This window comes from Crocuta crocuta, unplaced genomic scaffold (assembly GCF_008692635.1).
Source record: "Crocuta crocuta isolate KB4526 unplaced genomic scaffold, BGI_CrCroc_1.0 scaffold322, whole genome shotgun sequence".
Classification (NCBI taxonomy): Eukaryota; Metazoa; Chordata; class Mammalia; order Carnivora; family Hyaenidae; genus Crocuta; species Crocuta crocuta.
This window is the reverse complement of record NW_027532592.1, coordinates 4,327,898-4,344,089: the sequence shown is the minus strand read 5'-3', so window position 1 is coordinate 4,344,089 and position 16,192 is coordinate 4,327,898. Positions and strand designations below refer to the sequence as shown.

The following is a 16,192-nucleotide window of genomic DNA, read 5'->3' as shown; positions in this document are numbered from 1 at the left end:
TGTTGGCCTCGCGGAAATAAGTTCGTTTCCTCTGTTACCAGGACTCCTTTCTCTGCCTTTGACTTTGTGCGTGGCCAGCAGCCACAGCTGGTGTGTCCCCCCTCCTCCACTCCCCCGCCAACAGGGGCTCTGGTCCCCTGCGTCCCGATTACACAGGCTCACACAGCACTTCTCTACTGGGATGAATGTAAATCTCGGTGTTCTGGAACCCTGACAGTCGTGGGAAGCACCCCTTACCTGGCCGGTTGGTGGCCGCCATGATAAAAACCTGCTGCCGTGCCTCCAGCCCATCCATCTCGGTGAGCAGCTGATTCACCACCCGCACACTTGCCCCCGTCTAAAAGGAAATAAACACAGCTCCGTCAGTCTCCAATGAAAAGAAAAACACATCATCATTCTTTACCATACAAAATAACATACTTGCTAACCTGAATGAAAGCTTCTCTCAAGAGGTGACAGCGATTATTTTCTGAGCGGTCACTACATCCAAGCACTGTGCAACACAGGGCTGGGAAGTCCCCAGAATCATGTTATCTGCTGTTGCATTGAGGAAGCTGGAGCTCAGAGGGTATATGTGTCCCAGCCTCAAAGCCAGACAAGGGCACACCTGGCNTGACTCTTGGTTTCAGCTCAGGTCATGATCTCATGGTTGTGGGATCGAGCCCCATGCTGGGCTCTGCACTGACAGCATGGAGGTTGCTTGGGATTCTCCCTCCCTCCCTCTCTGCCCACCTCCTCGTGTACAGACGCATTCTCTCTAAAAATAAATAATTAAACTTAAAAAGAAAAGATCTAATGGCTGTGGGGAATAATTAGGAATTCCCTGAGCTTGCACCCCAATGGGTTAATAAGACATAAAGAATTAGAAAGCCACAGGATGAACACACCCAAGTTTGGGTGAAGAGGATTAGGTAAACAAGATGAGATAAATAGGGCAAAGGCCCCCAGTATAGGACAAAGATATAGACACAGGGAATCTTAGGATGAGAACATCCAAGATGAAGTAAACAAGATTAGGTATTCAGGGCAGAAATACCCCCAAATTCATACAATGGCAGAAAGCTGCTTTACAGGAAGGAAGGACCAAAATAGGCAAACAGGTAAGCAGGACTTTGGACCAGAGCAGCGTGAAGTTGCTCAGAGTGGACCTAATCAGCAAAAGAAAGGGGCCTTGTTGATCCTGAGGTAGCATGCTCTGTCTTTTTTGTTCCCTAGGCCAGTTTAGGTACACAGAGGTGGGCCCCCATGTCTGCTGTAAACAACCATCTGCCCAGCTCCAGGATTCTGTTTTGTACTGGCCCAAACCCCTAACACCACATATCTTTAAAACCCCCTTTCCCCCACGCCTATGAGTTAATGTTCGGTGTTTCATGGTCTCTTTCTGCACGTCCATCATGCTTGTAAGCCTTCTGGTCCTAACAAAAAACGGAGCAAGGACCTTTCCTTGGGGCTCTTGTCCCCTCCCGGATATTAGCCTCTCTTGCATTTTCAATCCTACGTCATGCTCTCTTGCTAGACAAGAGAGAACTCCACACCCAAATGTGGACTCAGTCTGATGAGAGCTCCCAGGATGTGAGATGTTCCAGATCTTTGGGCTGGGACACGAGACTTATTCCCCAAGGCACACAGTACAAAGCAGAGCTATAGCAACATCCACGAGAAAGGTCCAGGGTGGTGGTGGACACAGGGGTAACTCATTCGAATACAGAAATGTTTTAAAGGCACATGGAGGAAAGTAGTGCTGTGTGTGTGTGTGTGTGTGTGCGTGTGTGTGTGTGTGTGTGAGAGAGAGAGAGAGAGAGAGAGAGAGAGAGACGGAGAGGGAGAGAGGCAGAGAGAGGGAGAGAGGGAAAGACAGAGAAACACAGAGGCGGTAACGAGTTCTCTAGAAAAGAAATAGTGCACATCACCACCCTTTGGAGACATAAAGCTAATACGTCAGGAGATGAACACAGTGACTATCTCGACTCAGAACAGTACAGCAGCTCCAGACACCAATCAAACACTGTCCTACCTACACCAGATAAAATCCTCAGAATCAGCACAGGAACTTGAAGGCAGGTTTTACTCTAATAAAATTATAACATTGTATGTAATAAAAAAAAAAATTAAAGGTAAATGAGAAGACTAGGGAAAACAGTACCAGCTCACATAATTGGACAATGGATTAATTTCTAGCACACATAAAAACTCCTATAAATAAAAAAGAAGTTTTAATAGCAAAAGGGTCAAAGTATCTGATCAGATAATTTATAGATGGTGAAATACAAATTGACTGAAGACAATCAACCTCACTGATAATCAAGGAGATGAATACTAAGATTTAATATCATGTTTGACAATAAAATTGCCAAAAAATTAAAAGATGGGTATTACCTATTGCTGACGATACTGCTGGCAGGCATATGTAACTGGTATTTTTTGTGAAGGATAATTTAATGTTAGCTTCAAAACCAGTATGTATAGATCTACATACATGTGCACAATAGTATGTGATTAGAATATTATTTCAGTTCTGTTTGTAAGAGAAACAATTAGAAACAATGTGAATGTCCAGAACAGGGAATTATTAAAGAAATCCTTCTGTTTCCAGACTGTGGAATATTGGAATATTTATGTAATAGTTTAAAAATTACATGGGAACATCATCAAAATGCATGACTGCATTTATATAAAACTCTAAACTATACATGTTTTTAAGATAATATGGAGGAAGTTGTAGAGTAACAAATACTACATGTGAAACTTAGCAGTAATAACCTCCAAGGAGAGGAATGGGGGGAAAATGGGAGGAAAGACTCTTGAACTATTACCACTGGCATTTATTTGAATTTTGTCACAAGTCTGTGTCCATGCAAAACTCGTATGCTAAAAAAATAAACACGTATTCCCATTTTTCTCCCTATTTCTCTCCTTCAAAATCCCCTTCAGGTGAAAATGTACAAAGAGAAGAACACAGGTACCAGAAAATAGAAACACGTGTTAGTAAACATCCAAGAACCAGTGAGAACCCAGACGTCACAGCGTGCTTCGTGTGGCCGCAGACCTCTCTGCAGCAAGAGGCCAACCGGCCACACCTCACCACACCTCTCCAAAGTTAAATTACCAGCCAGTAACAGGCTACTAGAAACCAACACAGGGGCTGTAGACAAATGAAGGGTTTATCCAGAGCCAAAGACAAGGAGATAGAAAGGAGTAAACTCCAGAGCACACCACGCTCCAAACCGCTGGACAGAAAGGGCAGTGCTCTGCTCTGGATCCCATACCAGATTCCAGGATTTGCCAGCCAGTGGGATGACCTGGAAAGGACCACTGCGTGGCCACTGACCTCACCCCCAGAGATAAGACCTGAAGGATTTTCTGGGATGCTACTGATGACTACTGGATGAGAAAACAAAATCACTGCGACATGAATCACACTCATCTTAGTCAAGTATTGTTCTTGAGACTTTGGAATGTTCCTGGAGACTCTAAGTGAAATGAGGCATTTAACAAATGTTTTATAGCCTAAGGATACACGCAGAATAACTATTTAAAGATAAATCACAAGAGAAATATAATCACCTCCTTAGTCACTAGATAGTCTTCGTATCGGTTTCCAGAAGGTCATGTGCTCTTTACACCAGTGGACTCTGGGACAAGGTCCTTCTGATAACTGCTTCCGAGCCCTGGCTGTGCTGACATTCCTGTGACCAGCGACCCTGAGGACTCGTGCAGGCAGAGTGCAGTGCAGGCCCAATTCCTGTCCTCCCCAGACAAGAACTGTGCGAAGTCAGAAAGCGCATTGCCTGACTGTATTCTGAGTGAGTGTAATTGCGAGTCACATTTTCTTGGGCCTCACGAGCCCAGTCACCGAATGAGGATCAAGATTACGAGGCAAGCTATTCAGAGCCACCATCACTGTGGTCTCCAGCTGCTCCCCCTGTGAGTCACAAGGGTGCCACCAAAATGACACAAATGGATATGGGGGCCAATAACAATACAACTGTTATGTCTAGGCCCTCATTCCAATTTACCAGGTTTCTTCACTTAAAGAACCTTAGTGTTCTCAGGAAATGACTTGATAAGAACTTATAAAAGGCTTACGGCACATACGCCTACCTCTCGGTCTGACCTTCGAGGGCACAGGGCATCCACTTCGTCGAAGAATATGACACAGGGCGCGGAGTTCTTGGCTCGCTGGAACACTTGTCGTACTGCACGTTCGCTCTCACCAACATACTGAACACACACAGAAATAAAATGCAAAGACCATTCAACTTTGGAATTTTGGGCCAAATTACAGTAAAATTAGTTTTAAAGAACATTTAAATATCAGAGTCCAAAAGTACTGGGTCGATCTGCATGGAACTGCTGATATACAACCATTTCTGGTGAAGTAAAACAGCCAAGTGTATGTGGTTCAACTTAATAAAATCACCTATTTTTTTTTTTAATGTTTTCTTTATTTCTGAGAGAAAGAGACAGTACAAGCAGGGAAGGTCAGAGAGAAAGGGAGATACAGAATCTGAAACAGGCTCCAGGCTCTGAGCTAGCTGTCAGCACAGAGCCCAACACGGGGCTCAAACCCACGAACCGTGAGATCATGACCTGAGCCGAAGTTGGATGCTCAACCGACTGAGCCACCCAGGCTCCCCTAAAATCACCTATTATTAAAGCCTATAGATTTCCTTGTTTCTAAAACAAAGACAAAGTGAATGTAAGGTCTTCTCCAGGTCAAAAACAATCCCATAATTCTACACTGTTCTTTGGAACTGATCTCCTAAGGGGCACCTGGCTGGCTCAGGAGGTTTGAGTGACCATCTGCTGATCTTAGCTCAGGTCATGATCTCAAGGTTTGTGAGACTGAGACCCGCGTCAAGCTCTGTGCTGACAGTGCGAGAAGCCTGCTTGGGATTCTTTCTCTCTCCCTCTCTCTTTCCTTCCCTGGCTCACTCTCTCTATAAAAATAAATGAATAAACTTAAAAAACAAAAAACAACTGATCTCCTAAGCTGCATGCATATAAAACACCCAGCAGTAATTGTCATTATTTCAACAGTGCTATACTGTCATTTCCTGCTCATTTCCACGTGGGTCAGGTTGCTAACAGAAGAGCTACTTGTCACTTGGCATCTCAGAAGGCAAAGTGAGCCAGTGAGGCCTCCAAAAGGCTTCATGAGACAACCGTACTGCAAAATCTAAGTCAAAATATAAAACAGTAAGATCTGTCAAGAAACACAGTAATTCATAAGCACCTATAACATTAGGATGAGTCAATGCAGAGACCCACATGTAAGAACATGATCTCGCTGTTAGTGAGGTCTAAGAGACTGTTCTCATAACATTTCAAGCTAGCGAACTAAGCACGTTTTTCTCACACTCAAACTGTTAAACAGGACAGTGCAAACTCTTTCCAGTACCAACCTCACTGCCGGTGTTTGTTGAGCTCTCGTGACCATGCGGCTGTGATAAAGCAATGCAGGCAGAAAGTGCACGCCACGGACGAAAGGGATGGAAGGGTTTCCTGCCCTCACATCTGTCCTGTCTTTTCTTGGTACTTTTGCTCAAGGTGCTTCCCTTACTTGATCTGTCTTCCAACCTGCCTCCACTTCTCCTTGTATTCGAGAAGTCCCCGACTTTCTTCCTATTATTCTCCCCCCTCTGCCCTCATGGCATCCCCTGCTCCTGTGACTCCCAGCTGGTCTAGAAAGTCCTTGGAAAGCATAAGTCACGGCCTTGATCATAACATCTCGTGTGGTATATAAATACAGTAGACTGGTTCAGTTTCCTAAAGAATGGAAGTTGGCAAAAATTATAGAATACTGGACCAAAATACTCAGATATTTTATTTTATTATTANGTCAGCACAGAGCCTGATGCGGGGCTTGAACCCACGAACCGCGAGATCATGACCCAAGCGAAAGTCGGACGCTTAACCGACTAAGCCACCCAGGCGCCCCGTCAGATATTTTAAAAGAAAAAAGTAACAGTGAGCTGGGAGAAGTAAAGTCGCAAACCAAGGCCGACAGGAACGATCAACACTGCTGGCAAACACACTGTGGCTAGAGCAAAGGGCCAAGCAAAGGGAAAGCTAATTTAGGGGAAGGTAAACCTACAGTTTCAATAGGACAGATTAAAAATCAATCTTAGCTGGGGCGCCTGGGTGGCTCAGCTGTTTAAGCGTCTGACTTCGGCTCAGGTCATGATCTCAGCTCAGAGCCTGGAGCCTGTTTCAGATTCTGTATCTCCCTCTCTCTCTGACCCTCCCCTGCTCACGCTGTCTCTCTCTCTCTCTCTCTCTCTCTCAGAAATAAACAAAACATTAAAAAAAATCAATCTTAACAAAAGTGACAGTGATTAAAAATAAGCAAACAAAAGACAATCCTATCTTGGCCTTGAAGAAATATTTCAAATAAGGATCCTATAGCTATCATTTCTAACTTCTTACTTGCCTTTCAGTTTTCAACCTTGAAATCTGGCTTTTACAAACACACACCCTCTCTGAAGTCATTAATGACCCTCTAATTGCCTACCCCAGAGCCCTACCTTCGGTCTCTTGTATGCTGTAATTACACTGACAAGGCTGAAGAACTGATCCTCCTGAGTTTTCAGGCTTAGAAAGTCTTGGGTGTCCTCCATTCTCATGAGACAAGTCTCGTCCTTGCCTCATACCCAGGGTTGTCTTACAAGTGGTCAGGGGCCCCACTGTCTGTTCCCAGGGTTTCTGGTGCCACCCCTAATCTCCTGAGCTCCAAGCTCATATCCCTGCATCTGCTAGAAGTCTCTGGACTCCCTGATTCTGAAACACCCTATAGCAAACTCATTTTCTAAGCCCAAGAAGTCTATCTTCCTCATCAGATCACCTCATCTCTCCCCGTCATTCGAAACTCTGCCACAGACCTCCTCCCACACCTTCCCTAGGAAACAAGTCAGGACACAATGAGACCAGCGCTCACAGTCAGTGGATTAATGGAAATGGTGCAGACATGGGACGCCAGGAACCTCTACTCACTGCTGGTGGAGGTGCAACAGCAACAGCCACCTTGGGGAGAAAGCTGGTGAAACTTTCTCTTTCAGGAGCACACACTCCTGAAGATATAGCAATTCTCCTTCTGAAAACAAACCCTCAGGGGAAATAGCCCACCGATGCCAGTAAGGACGTAATGTTCAACCTAAACCTCAAGAAAGAACAAAAGAAACTGATTTTTTTAAAGGGTGGTTCTGTTCAATCAGCAGAATGCCACAGAAAAAACTGATGAACTAGAGGTAAACACATCAACAGAGATAAACATTACTGCGATATAATGATTTATAAGAAATATATATTTGGTTACTCAGATGAGCAAATGTACTTTCCAGACGTATCTGATCTTTACCCACAGTTTCTGAAAACTGTCAGAGCCACAAAAGTGAACAGAGGTTTTGTTATTAAAGGTGAATTTGGACTCCACTCGAGGGCGGGGCTGGCTGTCAGGAGGGCCAACCCCATGGTTAGAGGGGTGGAACTTTCAGTGCCCCCTCACCCCCACCTCCAGGCAGGGGAGGGACCTGGAGAATAAATCAGCCAAAAGTCAATGTCTCAGCCAATCATGGCTCCACAGAAACCCAAGGACAGCTTTTGGTTGTTCCATGCCTGGGGAGCCAGAGCACCAGGCCCCAAGCCCTAAGCCTCATGAGACTCCAGTTTGGGACTGTGCCCTACATATCTCTTCATTTTGCTCTTGATTTGTCTCTTCTATCGTGTCCTTCAACAAACTGGTAAACACAGTGTTTCCCTGGGTCCTGCAAGCTGCTCTGGCAAATTAATCAAAACTGAGGAGGAGTTTGTTGGAACCTCTAATCTGTAGTCAGTGCATCAGAAGCACAGGTGACAGCCTGGGGCCTGTGCCTGGTGTCTGCAGTGGGGGGGACTGAGCCCTCAGCCTGTGGAATCGGATGTTGTGTCCTGATAGTGTCAGAACGGCGCTGAACTGAGTCGGTTTTCAGACGCCCTGCCAGTGTCCAAGACTGCTCGATGTTTTGTGACTGCACACTTCCACACGCCACTCCGTGCTCCTCCGGGTAAATGTGCTCCTAAGCCCCATTGCCTGCTTCACCCATCCCTTAAAAGTTACTTTCTTAACATCAACTATCCAGTTAGTGTTCAAATTTCCAATTGCCTCATTCAACATTTTTGAAACATGTACAATAATACTATGAGTCATTTAAGGATAACTACGTATGTAGTAAAAGCAGAAAGTATGTAAAGCCCAAATTCAGGATTACGGTAAATTCTGTGGGAGAGAGAATGGGGGACACGGTTAGGGAAGGTCTGCAGGGAGCTTTGCTGGGTGACAGATACATTACTCTTCCTAACTTCTTCCGTGCCTGGAACAGTTCCTCAGACCGTGAAGGACAGGTTATGCTCTTGCCTGCAGCGTCTGTTGGCTCTGGTGTTGCGGAGATAACACCCAGCTCTGACTGGGGATGAAAGCCCCTTGCTCTCTGGGAGAAATGTCTATCCCAGTCTCCACCCCCAATAATCCTCTCCCTTCAACATTCATTTCTAATACCTCCTCTGCCAGGAATCAAAATAAAGCACAAGGAAAGTAGAGACGTATATACAAAGCTCACAGGAAATGCTTAAATATAAATCCTTATTTTGGGAAGAAAGTAACACATATGATAGGAACATATAAAAACTGGTAGAGGGGATACATTTAAAAAGCCTTTTGAAACAAACAGTATTTCTTCCTTTTTTTTTTTTTTTAAGTACGCTCCACATCCAATGTGGGGCTCAAACTCACAAGCTGGAGATCAAGAGTCATATGCTCTACTGACTGAATCAGCCAGGACAACTCCAAATGATACTACTTTTACTTCTTTGTTTGAATGCATTAAAGAACAGCGTTTTTACTTCTCATAAAGATGAAGGGATAATACAATATTCAAATCTCTTAACTTTGAGATATTATATACATTGCTTGAAGGTGAAAGAAATTACTATATAGTACTGTAGCATTTTCCTCCAAAGTACTTTTACTTATTGAGACTTAAGTCATTTGAACTCCAGGACATCAGGATGAGGCAAGCACGCCGGCAGTCACAGGAATCACGTAGACCAGACTCAGACCTCAGCTCTCCACCCCCGGGGCCACTGGACTTTGGCCAAGGTGTGTGACACCTCCAGACTTGAGTTTCCTCATTTGGAAATCAGGAAACAGAGGGAACAATAATCCGCATCTCACAGGACTGTCAACTATGAACAAAGCAGGGCATAGGGTACTGACCACCCACCCTGCTGATGAAAATTGAAGAGTAACTTTTTACTCCCCTAAAACTTATAGGGAAGTAATATGATAGCCTGCTGTTGACCTTGGGAAGCCTTACAGACAACATAAAGTCAACTGACACGTATCTGTGTTCTATGTATCAAACTGTGAATTCTTACCATCAAGCCAGCTAGATAGAAGAAAAGATTAGTAGGAAAATCATAAGGAAAAAACACTTACAGGACTACTTATTAAGGACTACTTATTAAGAAGCCTCCGCACACAGGTGGGCCCGTGCAGCTTAAACCTGTGTTGTTCAAGGGCTGACTATATATGTAAAGTGCTTGACGAATACATAGCACAGAGTATACACTTAAAAATGTCACCTGGGTCGCTGAATCAGTTAAGTAACTGACTCCATTTTGGCGCAGGTCATGATCTTGTGGTTTGTGACTTCAAGCCCCACACTGTTAAAGTGCGAATCTTGTCAGGATTCTCTCTCTGCCCCTCCCTGTGCTCTCTCTCAAAATAAATAAATGATCTTTAAAAACTTTTTAAAAATAAAATGTCAGGGACACCTGGGTGGCTCAGTTGGTTGAGGGTCCGACTTCGGCTCAGGTCATGATCTCACGGTTCGTGGGTTCAAGCCCCACGTCGGGCTCTGTGCTGGCAGCTCAGAGTCTGGAGGCCGGACTGGATTCTGTGTCTCCCTCTCTCTCTCTCTCCGTCCCTCCCCTGCTCATGATCTGTCTCTCTGTTTCGAAAATAAACATTAAAAAAATAATAAAAAGTAAATAAATAAAATGTCAACTTTTAAAAAAAAGTTTATTTTGAGAGAGAGAGAGAGAGAGAGGGGGAGAACAGGGCAGAGACAGGGGGAGAAAGAGAATCCCAAGCAGGCTCCACGCTGTCAGCACAGAGCCCAACATGGGGCACAAACCCACAAACCATGTGATCATGACTTGCGCCAGAAGTCGAACACTTGACTGAATGAGAGACCCAGGTACCCCTAAAATGTCAACTATTTGATTATTTCCATTTTGCAGGAGAAAAAATGGAGGGTCGGAGCTGAAGAGACTTAGTTAAGAGAGCAGTTACACACACTTCGTACAACAAAGCGAATGTCTTCACTTCTGTGGTGGAGACGTCACCAAAATGCCACAGGTGTTTCCAGGACCGGGAGATGCTCTACCCATAACTGGGGTGGCCCTCACTTCTCATCTACGACCAAGGTTAACGCCATGACTTACCATATTTAGTAATTCAGGGCCCTTGACAGATATAAAGTTCAGTCCAGACTCATTTGCAACAGCCTAATAAGAAAAAAACAAAAGATACAAATAAGAAAAATTTACAGTAAACAGTAATTTGTGACAACACAGGACTTTTTGCAGTTTATACTGTTTCTCTTAAAGGGAGAAAATGGAAAGGAAAAGGAGAAATGGATTAAAAAAAATAAAAGAAATATGCATCTACAACTTTCTAGGAATCACTCAGACAGATGAGAAACCAGACAGGATGTTGTGGACCATCTGTGTGAAGGTGTTGCTTACACGAACATGCTTATACACACACATCTTTTGCAATTCCAGAGAAATCCCAGTCTCTGCAGCAAAACGTGCCTTGCCCAATGAAAGCAATCACTCACTCATAAACCAAAATTCAAAAACCTCAGCATGAGGCTCGGCCAAGGGTCAGTGTTACAGATTACTTTTAATAACTACTAAACTTCATGGCTCAAAGCCAAAGAAGAACGAGGGAGAAACATATGGTTGTATGTGTAGAAGAATCTGAGTGCCGAGAAGAAATGTAAATACATCACCAAGGATTCTTCTCTCCCTGGAGCCTGGCCTCGGAGCACCAGACCCATATCCAACAGACGGCTTGGCATCTTCCTATGGATCTGACGTCCCAAACCCGTCATTTCCAAAGCAGGATGCCTGGATCTGTCCCAACTCCCTCCACATCCCACTCCCCTAACTCCGACAGCTTTTAGCCCCAAACTCTGGTGGCCCCCTTGACCCTTGTCTTGTCACATCATCCAATCCATCTGCAAGTCCTGTCAACCTGAGTCCAAAACGTACGAGTCTGACACTTCCTGCTCCTCCGCCACACACCCCTCGTGCAGGCCGCCTCATCTAGTCTGGACATGAGACGAGATGACAAGACCCTCACTGTCTTCTTCCACTCTTGCTCTCCTCTGACCACTACTCGCCACAAGTTTCTAAAAACATCAGTCAAATCATTTCCCTAGGACTCGCCCTTACCCCGAGTAAAACCTGATGTATTTACCACTGCTCACAAGCCTGTAGTCTGGGACACAACAGTTCCCCTCAATCCACCCACTGGTTTTCTCTGGGTCCCTCCAAGCTTCAGGGATTTTTGCAATTGATGTTCTCTCCCTGCTGCTTCATGTGGCCGAGTCCTTTAGGACACTTCAATGTCACCATCCCTCAAATGTCACCACCTCCCACCCACAACAATCTGCTTATTTACATCACAACTGAGCTGGGTCCCAACTGTCCTGGTTTGGCTGTGCTGGTTTGGCGTGTTTACTGCCAGCCTCTTCCAAATGGCAGTCAAGGCCGCTACACAGGTGCCTGCTCATAGGCTGGCACTGAGCACCGCAGCCCACCGCTGGCAAATGGACGGATGTGGGCCACCTGCGCCGCTCAGCTTATTCCCCGCCACCCAACACCCCACACGGCCAAGTAAGGGGGCACATCTACTAAAGATGGCTCCTCTGCCTTAGCATCCTAGCTTCCACATGCCAGGTAAGTGAGATTTAACCCACCGTGACCCCCAGGAGTTCCCGAAATGGCTGAGATCTTCCCTGTCTCCTACATGGGACACAGCGACCACACCATCTGTTTTCTTTCTGTAAGTCACCAAGAGCCTCACGTGCAGCATCAGCAGCTGCCTGCGTCCGCACCAGGGTCTCAAGATGACAGGTGATGTTTATTAGCAGTCATCAACCTGCAGCGGGCCGGCTCTGGGAATCACACACCTGCACCTTCTGCTGCTTACTTGCTTCCTATGTGCTTGCATTTACAAAACCATTATTCCCTCACTATGATCAGGAGTAAACAGAAGCAGGAAGACTGGCCCAAATCCTCATTCCCATCCAGGTTGTGGCCAGCACGTGGATCCATGACTTTCCCATGGTAATACCTTGCTTCTGCCATTCAAGGGCACTTTCTACCATTTCTACTATTCTACTCTTCTGGGCATGAACCTCTTGGGGAACCCGAAGAAAGTGGTGAAAAAAACACCGCCTGGGTTCCTGGGTCCAGTGGGCCTGAATTCCACCAGCGGAGTCCCGGGTAAGACTCCCTGCTCCGGATGGGCAGGTGCCAGAACGCTAACTGCACAGACAGGTGCCAAACTGCTGACAGTCAGGGGAGGCAGGAGCAGGGACTGGAGGAAAATCTGCTTCAGGATTTAACAGTATCCATGGATTTCAAATAACCTGTCTCTCTCTGCCAGGAGCAGGGCTACTCAAAGGCCAATGTAACTAATTTTTTTAAAAAACGATACAAGGCACCTGGCCAGGAACCTGTGTCCACCGGGTGAATTGACATGTTCATGTGGGGGACCTCCTTTCTGGCTGCATTCTTCTGAAAGTGCTCTCAAGAAAATGCAGAACCACTCTCACTGGGGTTCCCCTCCTCAGCAGTGCCTCACAAGAGCACTGGAAGCGTTAAGCCAGGAAGTCAGTAATAGCAGTAAAAATAAGTTAGGAAAATGTCACGTGTACATTACACATGTACACATGTGTACACACGTGAGCAAAAGGCACTGTGCGTATCTGATAATTTACGGAGCAGTCACAAACTACTTAGCTGCTGTGGCACTTCCTAAAAATGCCCTTACTTTCAATCCCTAATTTAAGAGTAATTCAAATATTTTAAAAAGTTAAAGGCTAAGTAAATTATAGGTGGAAAATTATTATACAGATGTGAAACATAACAGCTAAGGTGGGGCGTGCCTGGGGGACTCAGTCAGTTGAGCGCTGACTCTTGAATTTGGATCAGATCATGATCTCACTGTTCGTGGGGTCAAGCCCCATGTCGGGCTCAGCAGTGGTGGCATGGAGCCTGCTTGGGATTTTCTCTCCCTCCTCTCCCCGTCCCTTCCCCACTTGCATTCTCTCTCAAAACACATGTTTTAGAAAATTGTTGAAGCAAAAGGGAGACACATTATTTATAATCCTCTCCCCACCACCTCCTACAAGCCACTGCTTCATTCTCTTGTCAGCCCTTCTCCATGTTCTGTGACATGCACGTCAAGGTAATGTCTATCAGTAACTTTTACACACATTCTGACAAATACAATAAAAGTGCTTTCCTCACAGAGCAGTATTTCTTGAACATCTTCCCATAGCAATTATACACGTCTGTATTTTTAACATCTGTGTAGACGTCTATCATAAAGATACTCCACACTTTATGGAAATCACTCCCACGGAAACAACACTAAATTAAACAGTCCTGTACTTACGTTTTTGTACCACGACTAATTATTTTATTAGAATGTATTTCTAAATAATTTTTTAATAAAAGGAATGCTTGTTTTTAAAGCTTTTGACCTGTTCCACTTGATCAAAATGACCCATTACCAGGTTACATCTGCTCCCTTACCAAAGTGCCTTCCAGAGTCTGTGCAAATTCTACTGTTACGTATCTGTACAGCACGCACTGAAGGAGCAAGAGCCACTAACATTGCTTTTAACCTCTGACGGTCTGGGAGGCAAAAATTGTATCTTACATTTCTTAAGTTGCATTTTAAAAATTACCAGTGGGGTTTTAAAAGTCTATTTATTGGCTGTTTTTCGCTTTCTTTCTTTTAGAGTTTATTTTTAAGGAGAGCACAGGGAGGGAAGAAGCAGAGAGAGGGAGAGACAGAAGCCCAAGCAGAGGTCTTGCACTGTCTCTGCACTGTCAGTGCAGAGCCTCATGAGGAGCTCGATCTCACAAAACTGTGACATCATGACCTGAGCTAAACCTAAGAAACAGACACTCAATTGACTGAGCCGTCCAGGTCCCTTGAAAAAACCAATTTTTTAAAATAACAATTGTAAGGAACATCAAAGAAAATACTTGGGTTATAAATGACTACATCAAAGAGGGAAACAAGGTCAGCTACAACTGTGCAATAGTACTCATTAAAAAGCCAGAGTCACAAAGTATATAATAACTGCTGTGTTAAAATTGATGGAGTCATGGTTCATGTAAAAAAACTTTACTTTCATGGGGGCACCTGGGTGGCTCAGTCGGTAAGCATCCAACCTCGGCTTAGGTCATGATCTTGGTGTTCGTGGGTTCGAGCCCCATGTCGGGCTCCGTGCTGACAGCTCAGAGTCTGGAGCCTGCTTTGGATTCTGTGTCTCCCTCTCTCTCTGCCCCTCCCCTGCTTCCACTCTTCTCTCTCAAAAATAAACAAACATTAAAAAAATATATATTTTTGTTTTGCAAGTGTCCAATGATGTACCTTCTATAACCAAAAGTGGAAAACTTTCCTGAAGAAAACTATCAGTCTTACTAAAATGACCGTGTGATAGAAATCATGTAAAACCAGCCCATTGTAACATGTAGGTTAAATTCCCATGATGCGATGAGACAGTGGAGAGAAAGCCCTCAGCCGGGCTCCACGCACCTTGGCCAGCAGTGTCTTCCCACAGCCGGGTGGGCCCGCCAGGAGGACTCCAGCTGGGGTCACCAATCCAAGGGCTCTGAACTGATCGGGGTTACGTACCGGTGCCTGCAAAGAACAACACCAAAGTGGATCCGTTATGAATGTCCATTCATACTGTGTGTCTGTATTATCTCCAGACCAAGCTGCCACCATGACCACAGGGCCTGGAGGTGAGAGCTGGCAGGGCGCTCACCTCTGCACCAAGCACGGAATACAAGGTGCTAAATCAGGTCCCTGCTCGTGAGGAAATCACCCCTAAATGTAAGTTCTGAAAACACTTCAAACATAAAGATACAATACCTTCAGCATCTTAAAACCAAGGTTTTTTTTTTTTTTTTTCCTAAACTACCTACATTTCCAGGCTATGAAGCTTCAGGCGGTATGCTCCTGGAGACGGAGAAGGGGCAGTGCCATCCGTGGTCAGGAGCCAGGCACACCAGCCCCTGCACCCACTCCTCTCCCAGCACCTACACACCTCTAGACTGAGCGTTCCTCCAGAAGATCCATGGAATGATCAGTAAAGTGGAAAAGTAAGAGTGAACGAAAATCAATCCAGACTTTCATGAAATTGCTCTGACCCACAGGAGCGGGAGCGAGCTGAGATAGTATTTCTTAAAGTCTCTTGGCTCTTGGTTGAAATTCAAACTGGTTTTTTTTTTTGTTTTTTATTTTTTAATTCACTGCCACAGAATTCAAGCACAGCCAAGAATAAGCCTAAGACAGACCTCAGAAGAACAAAACAGGTTGATGGAGGCTGAATGACAGTGCAGCAGAACACACAAGAGAAAACATACAGTCCAGCCCTCCTGCAACTGTTGCACGGGTCAGCGCCGTTCCGCAGCAGACACACCTACCAGGATGGCCATGGTGAGCTCCTCTCTGACATCTTCCAGGGCACCGATATCTGCCCAAGTCACATTGGGGACAGTGACAAAGCCCTCCCTTTTGGCTGAGGGCTGGACGGAGGACAGAGCAACAGTGAAGTCATTCAGTTCAATGCGCAGCCCTTGCAGCCGCTCCTCTGAGAGAGGATCCTGGTTTTGCAGCAATGCCAGCAGCCTCTGCAATTCATCCTTAAAGGCAGCGATTGAGGGTAAAAATGAAAAAACCACATATTTGTTGGAAAACTTATTTTTGTACTTTAAAAAATCATTACTGCAATATATCTTTAAGCTATGATGAACTACTATGTATTTTAACAATTTTCTGCACTGAAATAGAGCCATTTATTTTACTCTGTGTGGATGGAAGATTTGGCTGAGGAAA

General features: G+C 45.1%; 1 protein-coding gene across 3 annotated transcripts in view; it reads right to left on the bottom strand.

Moving 5' to 3' along the window:
- NVL (nuclear VCP like) overlaps positions 1-16,192 on the bottom strand; it is an 84,711-nt gene that overhangs the window by 33,695 nt on the left and 34,824 nt on the right. For all 3 annotated transcript variants that reach the window (XM_077779860.1, XM_077779862.1, XM_077779861.1), the window contains 5 exons: positions 15,781-15,999; positions 14,888-14,992; positions 10,483-10,545; positions 4,102-4,221; positions 238-337 (listed from right to left, as the gene is read on the bottom strand). In XM_077779860.1, coding sequence (XP_077635986.1) covers positions 238-337; positions 4,102-4,221; positions 10,483-10,545; positions 14,888-14,992; positions 15,781-15,999 — 607 coding nt within the window. The remainder of the gene's footprint in view (positions 1-237; positions 338-4,101; positions 4,222-10,482; positions 10,546-14,887; positions 14,993-15,780; positions 16,000-16,192) is intronic.